This window comes from Antedon bifida, chromosome 5, assembly GCF_963402885.1.
Source record: "Antedon bifida chromosome 5, ecAntBifi1.1, whole genome shotgun sequence".
Classification (NCBI taxonomy): Eukaryota; Metazoa; Echinodermata; class Crinoidea; order Comatulida; family Antedonidae; genus Antedon; species Antedon bifida.
Genome location: NC_136230.1, coordinates 26,813,746 through 26,831,551, shown reverse-complemented (window position 1 = coordinate 26,831,551; position 17,806 = coordinate 26,813,746). Strand labels below are relative to the sequence as shown.

Genomic DNA, 17,806 nt, shown 5'->3' with positions numbered 1-17,806 from the left:
TTTTTAGTATGTTTTTTTATTTTTGTATACATTCTGAATTTGTGTGATAAATTGAAAGTATTTGTAATGACAAATCTATTATTTTGTATTTATAATACTGTACTGCTGTATGCATCCACCGTACCACACTGTAGAAAAACAAGGCCAACAGCCATTAAGTCGCGTGCTACAATGCATAGTGATACCGGACCGACAGACAGACTGACAGACCGACCGACATAGTGAACTATAGAGTCGCGTCCACGCGACTAAAAATGTTCATCTTTTGATAATATGAATAGCGCCGCCTATTGGAAGATTCGTTTTCGTAAACATTGTTTTGAAAAAAATAATCGCTGCAGCTAGCTGTGTTGCTTGTTTGTTCGCTTCTTGGCTAATTTATAGAGAAAATGCAAAGTATATTTGTGATCTGAGAGGTAGGGATATTAGAAAAATATATTTAATTAAAGCCGTCATAAGAATTAGACATTATACATGATGAATTGACGAAGAAATAGTATTAGTAGGCTAGGCTGCCAACAAGATTCACCGCCAATAATCAATGCGAGTCGCCGACGGGGCTGCCCTTACCTGGACGGGCCAGATCTAGATGACAAGCCCCTGCTGGGCCTAGGCTAGTATTGTTCATATACATTTGGTAGCAAAACTTTTGTGCACTCTGGTCCGACTGTTATAATAAATGAGGATGAAACAAGGTTGTCGAATTTTATTTTTTTTTTAAATCGAGTTGATGATTCAATTGTTTGCCTTTTTTTTTAGAGTTCAAAAATTAAATAATATAATATACACAACACTAACAGAGTAGGCTAGGCCTGTATCCAGTAATGCTGTAAGTTTACAGTATATTATCACCTAAAATGGAGGAAGCTGAATTTACTTCAGATGAGTTTAAAACTAAGCTTTATCAATCATTCAAGGAAAGAGGTGTGATTCAAAATTTAAAGGTAAATAGTATTTTAATAATGCATTTTTCAAAAGTCAAAATAAATAAATTCATATGTGCATAATCATGTGATTTGCTTAATTCCAGCAGCTTTTGAATCCTTCAGCACCCCCTGCCAAGACCTCACTCCATAGAATATCATTTGAAAAAGAACCGCTGTCTAACACATTTTAATGGGTGCAGGTCAAGTCGGCCCCAAACCGTCTCGGCCAAAGTCAAGTCGGCCCCATGTCAAGTCGGCCTCAAGTCAACTCGGCCTCAAGTCAACTCGGCCTCACGTCAACTCGGCCAAAAACTAATCGGTCAACTCGGCCACAATAAAGTATGGAACGCAAAAAGTGCTTAATATTATTATGATTATTACTATCCACGCTTTAAAAAAAATGAAGAAATAAGAAAAATACTCATATAAAAAAATGATCTCATTGCCATAGAAAAAATAATCGTACATATCGTTTTTGTTCATGATTTGCGTTTTTAAAAAAGGGGAATCCCCCGGTCAGCGAAAATACGTAGCAGTTTTAGATATCGAAATAGCTGCCAAAGGCGCAGAGCTAGGGAGGCGCAGCTACGAATTGGTTTCAGATGTTGTCGCCTAATCAAATGCATACACTGAAAATTTCTACGCGTGATTCAACCATGGAGTTACCATTATTTTATACCTCAATGATTCAACCAAACAATCCTATTACACCTAATAAATGTCCTCGCATATCGGACATGTTTATTGAATTTTGACGCACGAACGAACATACGCGCCGACGTACGTGCATCATCATTATTGGGCCTATTTATTATCCAAATGTTCATTGTAATCATTAATAATAGCATGAATGCTTATCAATTGTTTGTTAGGCGCAATTTGAACAATTTGTGCAATTTGAAATTTTATTAAACGTAAATAAAGGAAAGTTGGTGAAATCATTCTTATTTTTTTTTGTTAAATGTATTATTGTCTAAATATTAATATTCATTAAAAGTCAGAATTATTCATAGGTAAAAAAATGTGAAGAAATATCAATCCCCTTTCTTTGCACTTTTTCCGTTCCATACTTTAACAGGGCCGAGTTGACCGATTATTTTTTGGCCGAGTTGACGTGAAGCCGAGTTGACTTGATACCGAGTTGACTTGAGGCCGAGTTGACTTGGGGCCGAGTTGATTTGGGGCCGACTTGACTTTGGCCGAGACGGTTTAGGGACGACTTGGATCGAAATCATTTTAATTGGTCCTCTCGTCAGATGACCATAAAAATTCAATCAGAACTTTGTGCCGGTTCTTATACTAATAAATTTATTAGACCTAGACCCTAATATGACTAACTTTAACTCACAAAAGTGACACAAGTGGTTACCATCTACTCTTGGTTTCCGTATATTAGCTTAGAGCAGTTAGCTACTTTGACTTCCATTTCAATTTTAACATTTAATAACTTTCATTTTCAGTCACAACTGAGAAGCAAGTTAGTAGTTGAGCTCAGGAACTCGGCCCTCAATCAAGATTTCTCTAAATCTACAGTGCCTCTTCAAGAAGAAAATTCACTTCTTCATCGGGCATCTAACAGTCTTGTTGCTGATCACCTTCGAAGGTGCCAATATGAATATTCATTAGCAGTGTTCTTGCCTGAGAGTGGTGCCGCTTCTGACAAGGTGTGCGTTGTTGGAATTTGTTAATTTAATACTTTTAAAAATGCAAACTTACTTCAATTGAATTGTGAAATTACATAAATAGTGTATACATAACTTATGCTTTTTTTACAGCTTTTTACCACTAAAGATCTTCTTCAGTTACTTAAAATAAATCCAGATTCTAAATTGTACAGAAATATAGTAAGTAATATTTTACATTTGTTTACCAATATGATAAAAAAAATTGTGTGTCCCATACATACTGTAGGGTAATGCGTTAAAAGTTAAAAACTATTTGTTATTATTTTGTTTCAGGCCTCATCACAGCCAACTTACCATTCAAAAGGTTCGTTTTTTAATGTTATTTCAAAATAGTAAAATTCATTAACAAATATAAAAAGCAATGCAAAATGGAATACCATAATCATTCATTAATTATTATTATTATAGTTATTGTTATTCAATGTGGCTTTGTTTACTGCACAGGTTTTCTTTGGGAACTATTATGTGAAATAGCCAATAGCCACTCTGGAGGGTCAGAGTGCAAAGGTGTACAAGCTGACCTTTCTTCACATTCTTCATTAGGTAAGCCAACTAAATATGGACATGTTATTACCTTTTATGGATTTACTGTACAATATCTATATACATGTGTTGATATAATTGACACAATGTAAACAGCCAATAGCCACTCTGGAGGGTCAGAGTGCAAAGGTGTACAAGCTGACCTTTTTCTCATTCTTCATTAGGTAAGCAAACTAAATGTTGAATAAAATTATTTTTTTTCAGTTGATAAACTTGAAGATGTTGACAGAGAGTTCCGAAGCCGAGCCCAGGGAGAAGATTTCCAAGGGTCAAATGTCATCACTGAGAAGATGCTGTCATTCCAACGAGAAATTGAAACAAGGTCAAAGGAACAACTTAACCTTGAGGTCAGCTAAAATGCAGGGATTTGTAAAAATGTTGTATATTTCTAAAAAAAAAAAGCCTTTCTACAAGTAATATCAAAGTACAAAATAAAAAATTAATTTTTTTTAAATCTGAATTTGTTTTATAATCAAACACAGATATAAACCATAATGTAATAATAATATCAATAATTATTGCAAATTTTCAGATTACAAGATTTTTTTAAAATCTGAATTTGTTTTATGATCAATTACAGATATACGCCATAATGTAATAATATCAATCAATAAATACAATATTATTAATAATCAATAATCAGATATTGTAAATTTTCAGATTACAAGATTCAAGGAAAATGAATGTCGTAACATTGAAATGGAAGAACGTGAGAAGTTTAGAGTGAAGCTAGATTCATCAAGAAAAGAAGTAAGATCCCAATTGTCTTTTTATGACTGATACCAGAAAGAAATAAACAGAGGGGAGGGGGTGGATCCAGGAGGTTTGCGGACAGCCGGCCCGGGCCCCCTGCATTTTGCAAATTTTAATGCAAAAGATGGGACATAAAATTAAGCTCAGCACTTCTTTTCACAATATTTAGGCCCTGGGAAAATCCTGGATACGCTACTGGAGAGCTAATAGGCTATAATATTATTCTTGATAAAAAAGTAGTTTTGATTTTAGCTGTCAAATAAGAGAGCGTGCCGCCCCTATCGTGCCCCACCCCTAATTAATATACTTTTGTCCTGCACTAAATTTCAACCAAATATGATTAATAGACAGATGCCTTTTCACTCAAGTGAATATGGTTCCCCTGTTTATCTTCTTTTTGTTTGTTTACTTAGGATTTTTTATGGATGATTTTTGTGTGTAAAGCGGTTTAGAAACATTGTATATATATATCCTCACTTGCACTGATGAAGGGCTAGTGTTGCCCGAAAGCTCTGCTAACTTTTCTGGCTGTTTACTTTATCGTTTTGATTTAGCTTTTCGCTTTTTTTTTATTTGTATCTCCATTGAGATCCAGCCACTGATACCCACAGCATTGTCATTTTTTTCAGTAATTTGCCTTTGGATTTATATATATATATATATATACTACCATTATTATTATTAATAGTAAAAAGTGGTTTCTTTGTAGCTTGAACAGTTGTACGAGATGAAATGCAAAGCACTAGAAGAAAGAGAACGCAATGCAACAGAAAGACTTCAGCAGCAACAGCAGGTATAAGATTCATTACAGTGTAACCCCTCCATCAGGAGACCCCTATTCAGGAAGAGAATTCTATTCAGGAAGAGAATTCTATTCAGGAAGAGAATTCTATTAAGTAGAAACTTCCTTTAAAACGAATGAGAACCAGAATACTGTAAATGTCTTAGCATTGCATTAAAGGTCCTAATGATCCCCTTTAGAGGTTCTCTACTCTTTGATACTATAGTTCAGGGCGACACTTTCCTGTAAAACAAATGAGAAACAATACTGTAAATGTCTTAGCATTGCATTAAAGGTCCTAAAGATCCCCTTTAGAGGTTCTCTACTCTTTGATACTATAGTTCAGGGCGACACTTTCCTGTAAAACAAATGAGAAACAATACTGTAGTGTATATATGTCTTAACACTGCACCCAACCAATATTAAAGGGACACTTTTTTGTGGTCCTGTGGTTTTCTAGTTCAGTGGAACGCTTCCTTGATTGGTGCTATCATTGATCAATGGCTTCTCTCATGCAGTGACTGCCATATGAGTCAGAAGTGCTGATTTCAAATGCCCCTGCTCCATATACAGCATCCGCTATTCCCATTGAAGCTCTAAAAGGCCCAAAGTTGGTTAACTTCGGTGAAACGAAAACCAGTGTTTCAACGTAATAAGGCCATATAGACTTAATTGGTGGTATGTACTTTATATACCATACTGCCTCGAAAATTGATTACAAATCGTTAAATCGTTTTGATGTTTAGATTGTTCAGAAAGAAATGCATTCACAAAGACAAAGCTTACTTGAAGAACTTCAGATGTTAAGGTCAAAGGAAGCAGAGGTCAGAAGAGAGTCAGAGATCAATAAAAGGTTACAAAATAAACTTTTAAAAAAACTATTTGTTGAAAAACGGTTTCAGTTTGCTTTGGTAAATGTAACTTTTGTTTTCGTAACTTATTTCTTTTATTATGCAGAGCTGCCAAGTTGGAAGAAGACAAACGAATTGCAGTTGAGGAGAATTTAAAGTTACGGGAAACGGCAGTACATAACATAGAAGAAACATACAAACAACGTTTAAAAGAACAATTAACCCAGTAAGCTTGGTTTTCCAAATTATTTGTACTTTAATGTGTCAATGTTTATATAACACTTTCTACTTAAATGTGTGAGAAATGTGTGTGTTGTAACAACTGTACACATATTAAAGTAGCTCAATAAAGAATGGCAAAAATACAGTAAATGGATCGGTCAAAATACATCAATCTTCGGCATCCTTGTTTCACTTTTTCTTTGTTGCTTCTGGATCGAACTCCCTTCTTCCTCTTTAAGGTCCTCTCATCCTTACAAAATCTGTCGTGTTAAATATGCGTCATAGTGGTTACAGTTATAACACTGTAAATTTACATATTTTTGTACACTATATAAGAGCTTTATAAATAATAATAAGTATCTCCAGTATTTTGTAAGTTGACATTATACTAATATAATTTATATAGTATAATGTAAATTTACAAAATAAGAAATACCTTATTATTATTTATAGAGCTTTTATATTATAAATCAAATCATTTCAGATATGATTTAAAAAAGAGGAAAGAGTACATGGATCGACTTGAAGATGTAGAGAGACGCGAGAGACATGTACGAGGTAAGACTAGTCTGTTATTACCATAGGTGGGTCTATGCCCCCTTCCACCTAAATGTTGAAAATTACAATGCCAAACATACTGTAATTCAACACTTTATTTCACACCCTAAAAGGTCAATTTACATAGACGAGCAGTAATGGTAATAAAAATATAAAATCTATGTTATTCCTTATGACCATTTACACATAATGCAAATGGAATGGACGGTGTCCGTTCAGGATAGATATAGATTCTACATGTAACAAGCTTCATCATCTGTGTAAATTGGCCTTAATGTTTACATAAGAAGACAATATTTTAATTTTATTTGTAGACGAGGCGAGAAAATTAAATGAAGAGAGCGAGATGAACAAAGAAATTAAACAGCAGTTGAAAGACAAACAGCAAAGAATTGAAGAAATACAGGTCTGAAAATTATTTATTTTATCACTCCAATAAATCTAAATATGTTGTAAATGTAGTAGAACCCCTAATTAGGATCCAACTAAGTGCCCCTTAATAGGGGGTTAGGATGACCTTAAGCTCTGTCTACACTATTAAACTTGATGTGATAAGATGACATCATATCACTACCATATTTATATATCACACTTTTTTGTCAAACTAGTTTGATAGTGTAGACAGAGCTTAAGTATATTAATATTTAGTAGTACTGTAGAAGTAACCCTTGCTCAGAAAAGTGGCCACTGAATAAGAGTGTCCCAAATAAATGGTTCTAAACTGTTACTGTAGATAGTTTATATTCCCACTGACCAGCATCACAAACACAAACAAACTTTATCAAATATTTTTAATTCATTTCTAGAACAACTACCAAGGCGCAAAAAATGAATTGATTTCTTCAAATAAAAACAATGAATTATTGCAAGAAAAACTGCGAGATATGGTAGACTACCAGCAATTAAAGGAACATAATGCAGTGATGAGAAGGGAATTAGAAAACACTAAAATGTAAGCATTTTTAATCTTAATGCGGTTTTTTAATATTTAAATCATTTTTAAATTGAAATCTTAGCAAAAGTAAAAAAGGGCTAGCATGGATCAATCATTTTACTTAAGTAAATATAGTTAAGAAGTGCTTACTAAGTGAAAAACTGAAACTTTATTTATTTACTCAGTTCTTCATATTTTACTGGGTTTTTTTTATTTTGCTTAAGTTATTCTGAAAACTCACTTACGCAAAATTATTGACATGACAAAGTTTTTTAAATTTGACCATTATTTCACGGTAACTGATCTTTTTTTTTTCAATTTTAAAGGCGTCTTGCAGAAAGCAGCAATGACTACAAAACAGAATTAGCTCGTAAGTTTATTTTTTGATAACTTTTCTCCTAAATCTTCCACAAATTAATTTTATTTAATAATGTCTTTAGATTAAACTCATTGCATAAGGTTATAGAATTATGATGGCCAATTTTTACCCATTCGAATTCTTAATTACCAAGAAATACTTACAGGTACTTATACTGAGGTCGTTTAAAATAAGCCAAATGGAGAAATTTAATTGTTTTAATACAGGCATTGTGAAATAATTGTAGTTTCATTATTTAACAAAAATTTTCTTTGAAGTCTTGTTGAAGATTGAAAGGGAAATTAATTTGTTTTCTTAGTTTCCATAGCGATAATTACTTTCAATTATCAAGCATTATGTTGTTTTCTTAACAATTTATTTACCCTGTATAAAAGGACAAGACGAACGAATGCAACTACTATCGATGCAAGCCTCGCAACCTTCACATGAAGTTGTTAGCATGAAAGCAGAACTGCATCGGGCTAGGGATAGAATAAAACAGGAGAAGGCACTTATGGAAAGCAGAGAGGCTCAGCTGAATTCAAAACTGCAGTCTGAGGTAAGATGCTCCTTTTCTCTCAGTGTGAATTGATGATGTCATATCACTAACATATTTGGGTATATCACTACCATATTTGGGCACATCACACTTTTTTTTTGTCAAACTAGTTTGATAGTGTAGACACAGAGCTTAAGATGTTTATTTTCTTTCTAGGTAAAATTCATATAAAGCTCTGTCTACACTATTAAACTTTATGTGACGAAACAATGTGTGTCCATATTTGGACACGACTATATTTTGGTATATCACTACCATATTTGGGCATATCACACTTTTTTGTCAAACTAATTTGATAATGTAGACAGGGTTTTAGGCAGGCTCCAGGTAGCTCCAACCAGTGTGTTGAGTTTGTTATCTGTTTAAATAAGTAGTAATGTAGCTAAATAAATCTAGGGGTGGGTTACAAAACGTTTAGGGTGGACGGGTGGAAAAAACATTATTTTCAGGTATGTTATCTCAATATTTCTTGAATGGATACTATGTCAAAATTAAGCTAGGTGGAAAGCCTGAAGTTGAAGGTGTGTCTCCCTCAACTCTGCCCAGCAAAATTGCACCCATGGCTTTAGGCAATTATACAGACATTATTATTTTATATTAACACAACATCATCTTTCTCTATGTATTTATAATGTTATAGAAAATCATATTAAAAATAAATAGGGTAGTTTTATAAATTTGGCCTATCAGAGAGCTATAAAATAAGTTATTACATAGGGCTTGTTAAAGATTATTTAAAGTTTCTGCTTTGTTTAGTTTATAATGGGCTTATTGAGCTGTTTTAAGAATTTCGTTTCTGTGTTTTGTATCCATCCACCCTTTAGATCTTGCATTTAGCAGTTGGTATGCATCCTTACTCTGAATAATATGAAAGGTGACTTAACAATAGTAAAGTAAAGTTTACAGTACAACATGTGTTTCCATAAAAGGAGGTAAAGACTAGTGAGGCGTAACAACAGAGTCATTCTCAACTTGATGTTATTTCCTTTTTCAGAAACACATGGTGTTTATTTGCCATACAAACCTTTAAACAATATAAATTATCAACTTGCGTGGTACTGAAAAGCTTGCTGTGATAAAAAAAATTTTTAACATGAGTTAAGCAGGGATTATGTCTACACAGAACTGTAGTGACCATTTTGATATTGCCATTAAACGCTCGCTAACACTGGTTCCTATACAAATGTATTGCGTCTGTGTGTGGTATAGAATCCATGTCTAGTTATAATTGGTACCAGTGTCGACATAAGTGCTTGCGCACCAGTTCCTTTCAGTAGTTCAGAAAATCGACATACATTAACCGCTCTTGCGCAACTATTTCCTTTTAGTTCTACGTAATCGATTTTACACCAGTTCCTGTCAGTAGGTAAAAAAAATCAACATACAGTAAACCGCTCTTGCGCAACCATTTCCTTTTAGTTGAGTTCCGTGTAAAATAAGCCCGGATTTAGGTATAGAATGTTATTTTCATTGACAGAATTCTTGGGCATTGATATTATTTTTAACAGGTTAATAGGAATCGAGAACTTCAAAGACAATTGGATGAGCAAACGCTCCAAATGAAGGAGATGAATCGTGAGTTACAAGAAGTTAGAGCTGCTCTACAGGAAACACGAACTGCTCTAAGTAATGAAGTTTACAGAAAACCAAATAAAAGTAGCCATTTTAAGTAAGTCAAACTCAATTAGAACATCATCAGGAACCAGCAAAGTTTCGCTCTTAATGGAAATGTATATATATATATATAAAAAGTTGGTCGTAATGTTAAAACATCTCATTTGATCGATTCATGGGACAGTGTCCCCTTGCTAGGGTTTCCCAAAAGAGGATTTCTACTGGTTTCTTTTTTCCAAACGAATTGCGATTTCATTGAAATTATATTAAATAGTGTTATAATAATATTAATACATAACAATCATAAAAAATATTTTAATTTCATGATGATATAGATAGTATTGTATATCGTATTCTATCAAGATCATTTGTGTTTTTTTGGTTAAAGCTCTGAACCTGTAGGCTAAAAGTCACTGGTTCGATTGCTTCGTTGTGACATGCAGGTTTTTAAATACAATTATTGAAAGTCAACGATCAAACTTAAAGTCTTGGCTTAATGCGTCCTCCTCACACAATTGTATTTATTAATTTATGTTTCTGTTCATATTGTATTGTATTGTGTGAAACAATAAACTTGAACTTGAAATAGTATACAATAAAAAAAAAATATTTATTTTTTTTTTAAATAGGGATGTCCCTGTACATGACATTGCATCAACTGGCCCCAATATACATTCCAATTTATTGACCTCTGGCCTTCATGATGAAGATGCATATTTACCAATCAGAACAGCCTCAGCTGGACATGAACCAATACTAGAACACCTTGATCAATTTGAAACCTCTTTAGCTTGGGAGCAAAGTCCAACACCAGATACATCATTGGCATTCCTGGAAAACACCAGAGAACGCTTTCGATCGTTGGATAGGGAAGCAGAGGTAAGTCATATGTTCAATTTTCATTACATATGAAATTCAATCATAATTTTCTTTACATATTTTAACATTAAAGCTCTGTCCACACTATCAAACTTTATGTGACAAAAAAATGTGATGTGCCCATATATGGACATGATGATGTCATATCACTATCATATTTGTGGGCATATCAAAACCATATTTTAGCACATTACACTTTTTTTTAAAACTAGTTTGATAGTGTAGACAGAGCATAAGACAATGTCTACTTTTCTGTTGTGTTATTCCCAGAAATGTAACGTAAATGTGTAAAAACATAATTGTATGTCGAAGTCAATGTTTTATTGTAAACTTTGACCTGTGAAGGTCATTCATGGACATTTTGTATTTAATAACTTTTATCATATTATTGTTATTTGATATAGAATTTAGAACAGTCGTACAAAAACTTTCAACACAAGCTGACAAATCCAAATGCCTTAAACTCTCCAAAACGCATTATAAGTGGCATCCTGTCTCCAACACGAGGTTCAATGACATCAAGGCATAGACCAGAACTAGGTAGGTGTTATCATACTATGCAAGATATGACAGGCCCTTTGGTATAGAACACCATGTTTTCCCCCAGGGTCCACTAAATGCTTTAATTAGATTATAGAGGAATTGCATGTTCTTCCTGTTAATGTCAAGTTGTAGCTTGAGGGTTTGGGTGCTTGGCTACTGATCCTTGAAATCCTGGGTTCAAATCATGTCATAAGTCATGTTTTTCTCATGACATATTCAACTCTTCTCTCATGGATTATCACCCTTCTGGAGGGCAGTGACTTTGAAGTCAATTGCCAGTGTGCCTAAAATATAGATAACCTTCGATAATGTTTTTATACTTTTCCAATAAATAATCATGCTTTAACATCACAGAATTATCAAATGATAACCTGACTACCTTTGGAGGCCGTCAGCGAAGATCTGGAGTAACTTCTACCTCTCAACGGCCAGCAGTGTCTTCTAATACATACAGTGTTAGTGATCTCCGTTTGAATTCAGGTGGACACAGTGGCATCTACCCTATTGGGTGAGTACTTGTAGTGGTGTAGATGATAGAGCGTTTGAGTGCATGTTGTTGTTAGGATGCCAAATTGCATGTTGGGATAGCAAATTGCATGTTGGGATGTCAAATTGCATGTTGTGATGTCAAATTGCATGTTGTGATGTCAAATTGCATGTTGGGATGTCAAATTGCATGTTGTGATGTCAAATTGCATGTTGGGATTTCAAATGGCATTTTAGGATATCAAATTGCATCATCAATTATTTCCTATTTTTAGTTACTTTTGTTTATTTATTTCTGCAGTAGAACTGATCCTTCAAACAGTGGCATACCATTACAACATCCGTCATCAACTGGTACAAGCTACCGGAATCAAAGGATGCCAGAAATGCCATCATCTGGTGTGGATCTTGCTGTTACTTCTCAACCTCTTGACCAGATCACTCCAGACCCCTTACAAGTTGGCAACAGCGTGCCAAATTTTCCACAAGGTCGCAGGGTCACTGAAGATTTTCCTCAAATGTATCGGGCTGCTCAAGACCCTCCTCAAGTTCATGACATTCAAATTCTTTCAACTATTGATGGACCAGTTTCCTCTGGATTTGTACAGAATGGCAATGCTCTAAGAAGGGAAGATACTAGACACAGCGATCCTGGAAGTCATCTGTCTAATGTTGAAGAATATTCTGATCCAATCAATGGTAAGTTTTTAAAAGAGATTTCCAGGACTCTTGGTAAATCTTCAATATTCAAAACTGAAAACTCTTCAGTCAAAGACTAGTCTCCCAGAGGGCCCAGTTATGATTAGTGGCTGTAATGTACTAGTACACCGGGGTAACCCCCTACTCGTCTCGAAAGATGGTCTAGGTTCATTAAAGTGCGCATGAGCTAGATGTGTATCACTGGACCTACGGTTTATAGTTCTTATCGAAGTTCTATTATATTGATAATAGTCTTAATTGCATATTTTATTTTTGTTGTCAATAGCATTACATCCATCATCTCTGGATGGAGCTTGGAAAAAATCTTCTGATCATCATTCTGCAACAGAAGTCACCATGCCATCTCTGGATAGACCTTTGACGAATCCAGAAACTGCTGCAAATGGCACTATTCCTCTGTTGGATGGAACTAGCAACTTAATTGGTCAATCATCAGATATCACTATGCCATCTCTGGATGGTGCCTGGAAGAAACCTACGGATCACCAACCAGTAGCTGAAGTCAGTGTACCATCTCTGGATGGGGCTTGGAAAACGCCTTCTTTTGATCAGTCCATCTCTTTGGATTCCTCATGGAAGAAATGTAACTACAGAAGAGCTTGCTATCAAAGTTTATTTGGCAACAAAAGTGTGATGTGCCTATATATGGACATGATGACATACCACTACCATATTTGGGCATATGAATACCACATTTTGGCATATCACTACCCTATTTCATCTTTGTTCATGTTAAAAACCAACACTAACATTTATTGTGTTATAACTAACAATATGCTTTTTTTTTTGTATTAGCTGAACAACTTGCAAAAGATGAAGAGAAAAGAAAACAAGAAGAAAAAGAATGGGAGGAACGACGGATACAAAGAATGCAAGAGCGACAGAAAAAAGAACAAGAAGCAAGGGAACGAGAGAAGAAAATGCTTGAAGAGCTTGAGAAACAAGAGGTATGATAAGAGGGCTTGGTCACAGAGCTCCCTAAAAAGCACCTTGTCAAAGAGGAAAACAAAACCAAATACATATGATTATGAAATATTTTCCTTGTCTACACTTTCAACTTTATGTGACAAAACAATGTAATGTGCCCATATATGGACATAATGATGTCATATCACTATCATATTTGGGCATTTCAATACCATATTTGGGCACATCACACTTTTTAAAGTGTCAAACTAGTTAGATAGTGTAGACAGAGATTTATAGATGTATCCAATTTCTTATGCATCACAGAAAGCTGGAGAACAAAGCAGAGAAGTTGATACTGATAAGAAGAAGGATAGATTAGATGGAAGAGAGAGTGATGTAAAAGAAGGGAATGAAGATGATGGTAAAATAGATCCAATAATGCAGAAGTATATGAAGATGGTACAAGAAAAACAAGACAGCAAGCAGGTATTGTTGTTGTTTGTTGCAAGTAAAAGCAAATCCAAATATTGTTTAAAGAGTAGAGGACGTCCTTCAAAAAATTTTATTTTTTTAAAACCAGTAAATAAAAAGGAGGGTTGGAAAAATGATGTTTGTGCCTAAAATGGCTAATAAAGTAGAACAAATATCATCAACTTGTACCAGTAAAAGGTAAAGAAAAATGTCCATCTTTTACAATATCATTAATCTTCACTAACATTTGCTACTTTAATTTATTTACTTTGTTAAGAATAAAACATCACTTCAAAAGCTTGGAACATTTGATTTAGACAGTCCTGATTATGTTGAGGTTGCTGATGTCAAGAGGTAAGCTATTTTCTCTTAGCCTATTTTATTACTTGGCTGTGTCTAATCCCATGGTCATTTGTTTGAGTCTTTTCTCGGCCACATTACTAGGATTTTTCTGATGCCCAAACAATAATACTTATTAACTTTACATAAGACATATAATTTTGTAGACTTTATTTTTCTCATCTGTTAATTGGTTTTTGAGGATGTTGGATATTAATTACCAGCAGTACATAATTAATTAATTATAACTTTTAACAGCTTCCTTGTAATTGTTTCTCTACATTACAGTTCATCTTTTATCTAGTCATTTGTTTCAACCCAAACGAGTACGCCTAATCGTTTGCCGCATGATTTGATTCATTTATTTTTTAATTTCCTGTTATGATTTCTTAAGTTCTGTCAAAAGTGTGATGTACCCACATATGGTAGTGACATGCTTAAATATGGTAGTGATATGACATCATCATGTCCATATGGGCACATCACATCAAGTTTGATAGTGTAGACAGAGTTTAAAGATTATTTATCGTCAAGTAGAATGGCATATTTTAAACGATTCTGGTTCAGTTGAAATATAGAAATTGTTAGGTATTGTAGATTGGTTGTTAACATACTTGGTTGCCAATTCTCATTTCTGGGTTCCAGTGAGATTAACTATTTAGTTATATATTTATTATTTTTTTTAATTCCAAGTACAATACAATTCAATCAGTTAATATACCTGCATTCAGAGAGATTTAATTAACAAACAAAACAAATTCTAGACTTGCCACATGTCTTTTTTATGTTAGTCAACCATTCCTCATTTCAAATTTTGTCTTGCGAAATGCCATATGAAACACATTCCGGACTTGCCCCAAGTATTTTTTGTTAGTCCACCAGGCCATGTTTCGATTTTTGCGAGAGTAAAGTATTATACGTCGCCATATGTGCCAAACTATTATCTTTTTACTAATATTACACAGTATAGAACCTAGACAAGTGTAGGTTCAAAGGAAATTAGGGTAGAACGTCTATAATATCAAAAGTCATCTTAGTGCTGTGAGTTGACACACAAGTGTCTTGTATTTAAGGGAAGTATGCTTCTGTTATAGGCTTTTATGAACGATTGGATACATTGGCTGAAAACTGGGACAACAAAATGTTGTTCTAGATAGTCAATTTTTAATATCAGCTTCATTAATAATAATAGTGCTTTTCTTAGGTTTCATGAAACATTAATGTCGATTACATTAAATATGAAAGTCCTATTAAGAATTTAGCGCAACTTATAATGAACTATTAATAGTCAGAACTTAAAGGGGAAACTACAGATTTAAAATGATGTAAATATTGTCAGAAGTTAATTCTTAGTGATAAAATAGATTAAGATTACAAACGTGTCTTAATTAATGTTTTTAATGGCGACATGATTGAAGTGTACGGTCGAAGAGGATTGTACCACGCCCTCTCAATTCTCAAAATAGAATTGTGTTAAACTTGTTGTGACCACTTACTGATAATATCACTACATTTTTCCAATGAGTGGTGAAAAAAAATGTGTAAATTGTCAAATTAAAGCTTTAAAAAAAACTGCGTGGGAAAGCAACATGAAAATACTTTTCATAAACTCAATTGTGAAGTACTATTATAGCAATAATATTATTTTGAAGTCCTTTCAGCATTAATGTAAGACGTAGTAATGACCTATTAATAGATCGACAAGTGTTTGATAATTGAGGAAACGATCTTTTGAATAGGGCATTGTCTGTTTTAATTGTCTAGAGTAACTACTGGTGGTGTATTACTCATGTAGTATCATGGGAAAAACATCAAAGTAATAGACAGTACAACCCAATCCCCATCCAGGAAAACACACCCTTTGTAAAAGTCTGTTGTCCGTTCATTTTGATTTTATTGATAATTTCCCGCTACTTAATTTAATTTTTTAATAATTACTTCTTCATGGTCATATTCCTATTTGAAGTATTAAAACCTCAAGGTTATATTATAAACTTTGAGGTTTTAATACTGTTGGCTGACCTCTTCAGTACAAAACACAATGTATGTAACATTAGCTTTATGTCCCATCTGAAGGATGAGGCAATAAGAATAAATTATTTGAGTGCCTAAAAAATTTAAAATGAGGAACTGAAACTTAGCTTATCCTCTATTTGTTGCATCCCAATTTAGGGAGTGAGGGGTGGGTGAAGGCTGGATGGGCCCCCATCTGGATGTGCCTATGCCAGTGGTCCAATGGTTGGGTACCTGCATATGTAACAGAAGTTCGAGTCTTGGTTGAGAAAACCTTTTTTTACTCTCATCCCTCATACTGTTTCAGAAATATTAATATTTTTAAAATTGTTATTTATTTGTTATAGTATCGGAGGTGTATCGGATACAAGTGACCCTTTCGCTGATTGGTAGGATGTATCTAATTATAGTCAGATTAACCAATCAAGAATAGTGTACCATCAATGGTCAACTTAAATGGACAGTCAGTCATACAAAGGATGATATAAATAGATTAAACATACTGTCAAGTGCAAGTACAAATATGCAATTAATAATGATGTTTAACTTTATTATACGATAGTTATAATATGTTGAACATCAGTTTATATGCAAGAAGATTACCTTTACAAAAGAACATTACCATAATTATTAGAAAAATTACAATTTACCTAAAGCTTTTTTGTATATTTTATCTGTAATATAACGTAATATTTTGTTAATTTAAAAACAAAATTAAAATGTGTCAATTTATGTTAATTTATTCACAGTTTTAGTAGCATTCCCAAGTAAACATTCCTGAAATATTCTTGATTCCATTTCATTTTTTTTAATAGTCATAATCGTAAATTAATATTTTAATACTAGTCATAAGTGCACCTTGAAAATAAAACACATGTTACGTTTATTAATACCAATGGTTATTATACATCTTAGAAAATTAGTAAAATATTTTATGTTTAATGTGCTATTGTAGGCTAGATGCAGAAGGCCCGGAATTTAGTTTTATATTCGAATGTAATATAGCTTTTTTCATTTAATGATAGTAATATCTTTCACATTTTAATATTTAACTATGTTATTATTATACGTTTTAAAGTATTGTTTGAAGCATATTAAGCTATATTCTAAATTCTACAAAATTCTGTTTTACTTCATGCCTTCCATACGCATCACCTATGGCACGTCATCACCGACATAATTGACTGGATATATAATACTTCTTGTAGTATGGTGTCGTGCACGTAACTTGTGCACAAAATATGTATAACCCTGATCTGTTTCGTGTATATTAATTCTCGTTTCTGTAATTTAACACGGAAAAGGATGATTACACATAAGTATTGGTTCTATTTATCTGTAATTTAATATCCCATATTCGGATATCTCACGTACATTTGTTTATAATATTTCATCGTAAAATGACAGCAGTACTATTTTATTATTTAAACCGTGGACAATTGTAAATAAAAACAGCGTGTGCTTATTATAGATAGGCCTAAACACAAAACAGAAATAGTACTAGTAGCCGTTATGTACATTTTGAACGCTTTGTAAATAAACAATAGTTTTAAAACATTTTATTGTTTCCGTGCAGTTGATATAACTTCCGCGATTATGAAATTTCGGAAACTGGCGTTATCGCAATGTGCGATGGTATACCTTCGTTTTAATTTTCCCGGG

General features: G+C 33.5%; 1 protein-coding gene across 1 annotated transcript; it reads left to right on the top strand.

The window, feature by feature from the left end:
* The first annotated feature begins 355 nt into the window (after positions 1 to 355).
* LOC144842761 (centriole and centriolar satellite protein OFD1-like) lies at positions 356 to 17,752 on the top strand. The gene is made up of 26 exons (XM_078699285.1): positions 356 to 416; positions 760 to 944; positions 2,387 to 2,590; positions 2,702 to 2,770; positions 2,885 to 2,915; positions 3,056 to 3,154; positions 3,359 to 3,501; positions 3,815 to 3,904; positions 4,617 to 4,700; positions 5,435 to 5,541; positions 5,646 to 5,765; positions 6,246 to 6,319; positions 6,634 to 6,725; positions 7,126 to 7,271; positions 7,580 to 7,623; positions 8,007 to 8,170; positions 9,679 to 9,839; positions 10,414 to 10,663; positions 11,068 to 11,203; positions 11,561 to 11,714; positions 11,994 to 12,391; positions 12,678 to 12,995; positions 13,208 to 13,359; positions 13,646 to 13,807; positions 14,070 to 14,146; positions 16,492 to 17,752. Exons 2-26 carry the CDS (start codon positions 858 to 860, stop codon positions 16,535 to 16,537), a joined length of 3,408 nt encoding a protein of 1,135 aa, XP_078555411.1. The 5' UTR covers positions 356 to 416; positions 760 to 857; the 3' UTR covers positions 16,538 to 17,752.
* The last annotated feature ends 54 nt before the right edge of the window (positions 17,753 to 17,806 follow it).

Bases quoted from the DNA above. Each gene is read 5' to 3' on its own strand.
- LOC144842761 (XM_078699285.1), top strand. From the start codon at position 858: ATGGAGGAAGCTGAATTTACTTCAGATGAGTTTAAAACTAAGCTTTAT. The intron at 2,916-3,055 runs GTTCGTTTTTTA...TTTACTGCACAG, and splicing joins GCCAACTTACCATTCAAAAG to GTTTTCTTTGGGAACTATTA. The intron at 5,542-5,645 runs GTTACAAAATAA...TTTATTATGCAG, and splicing joins GAGTCAGAGATCAATAAAAG to AGCTGCCAAGTTGGAAGAAG.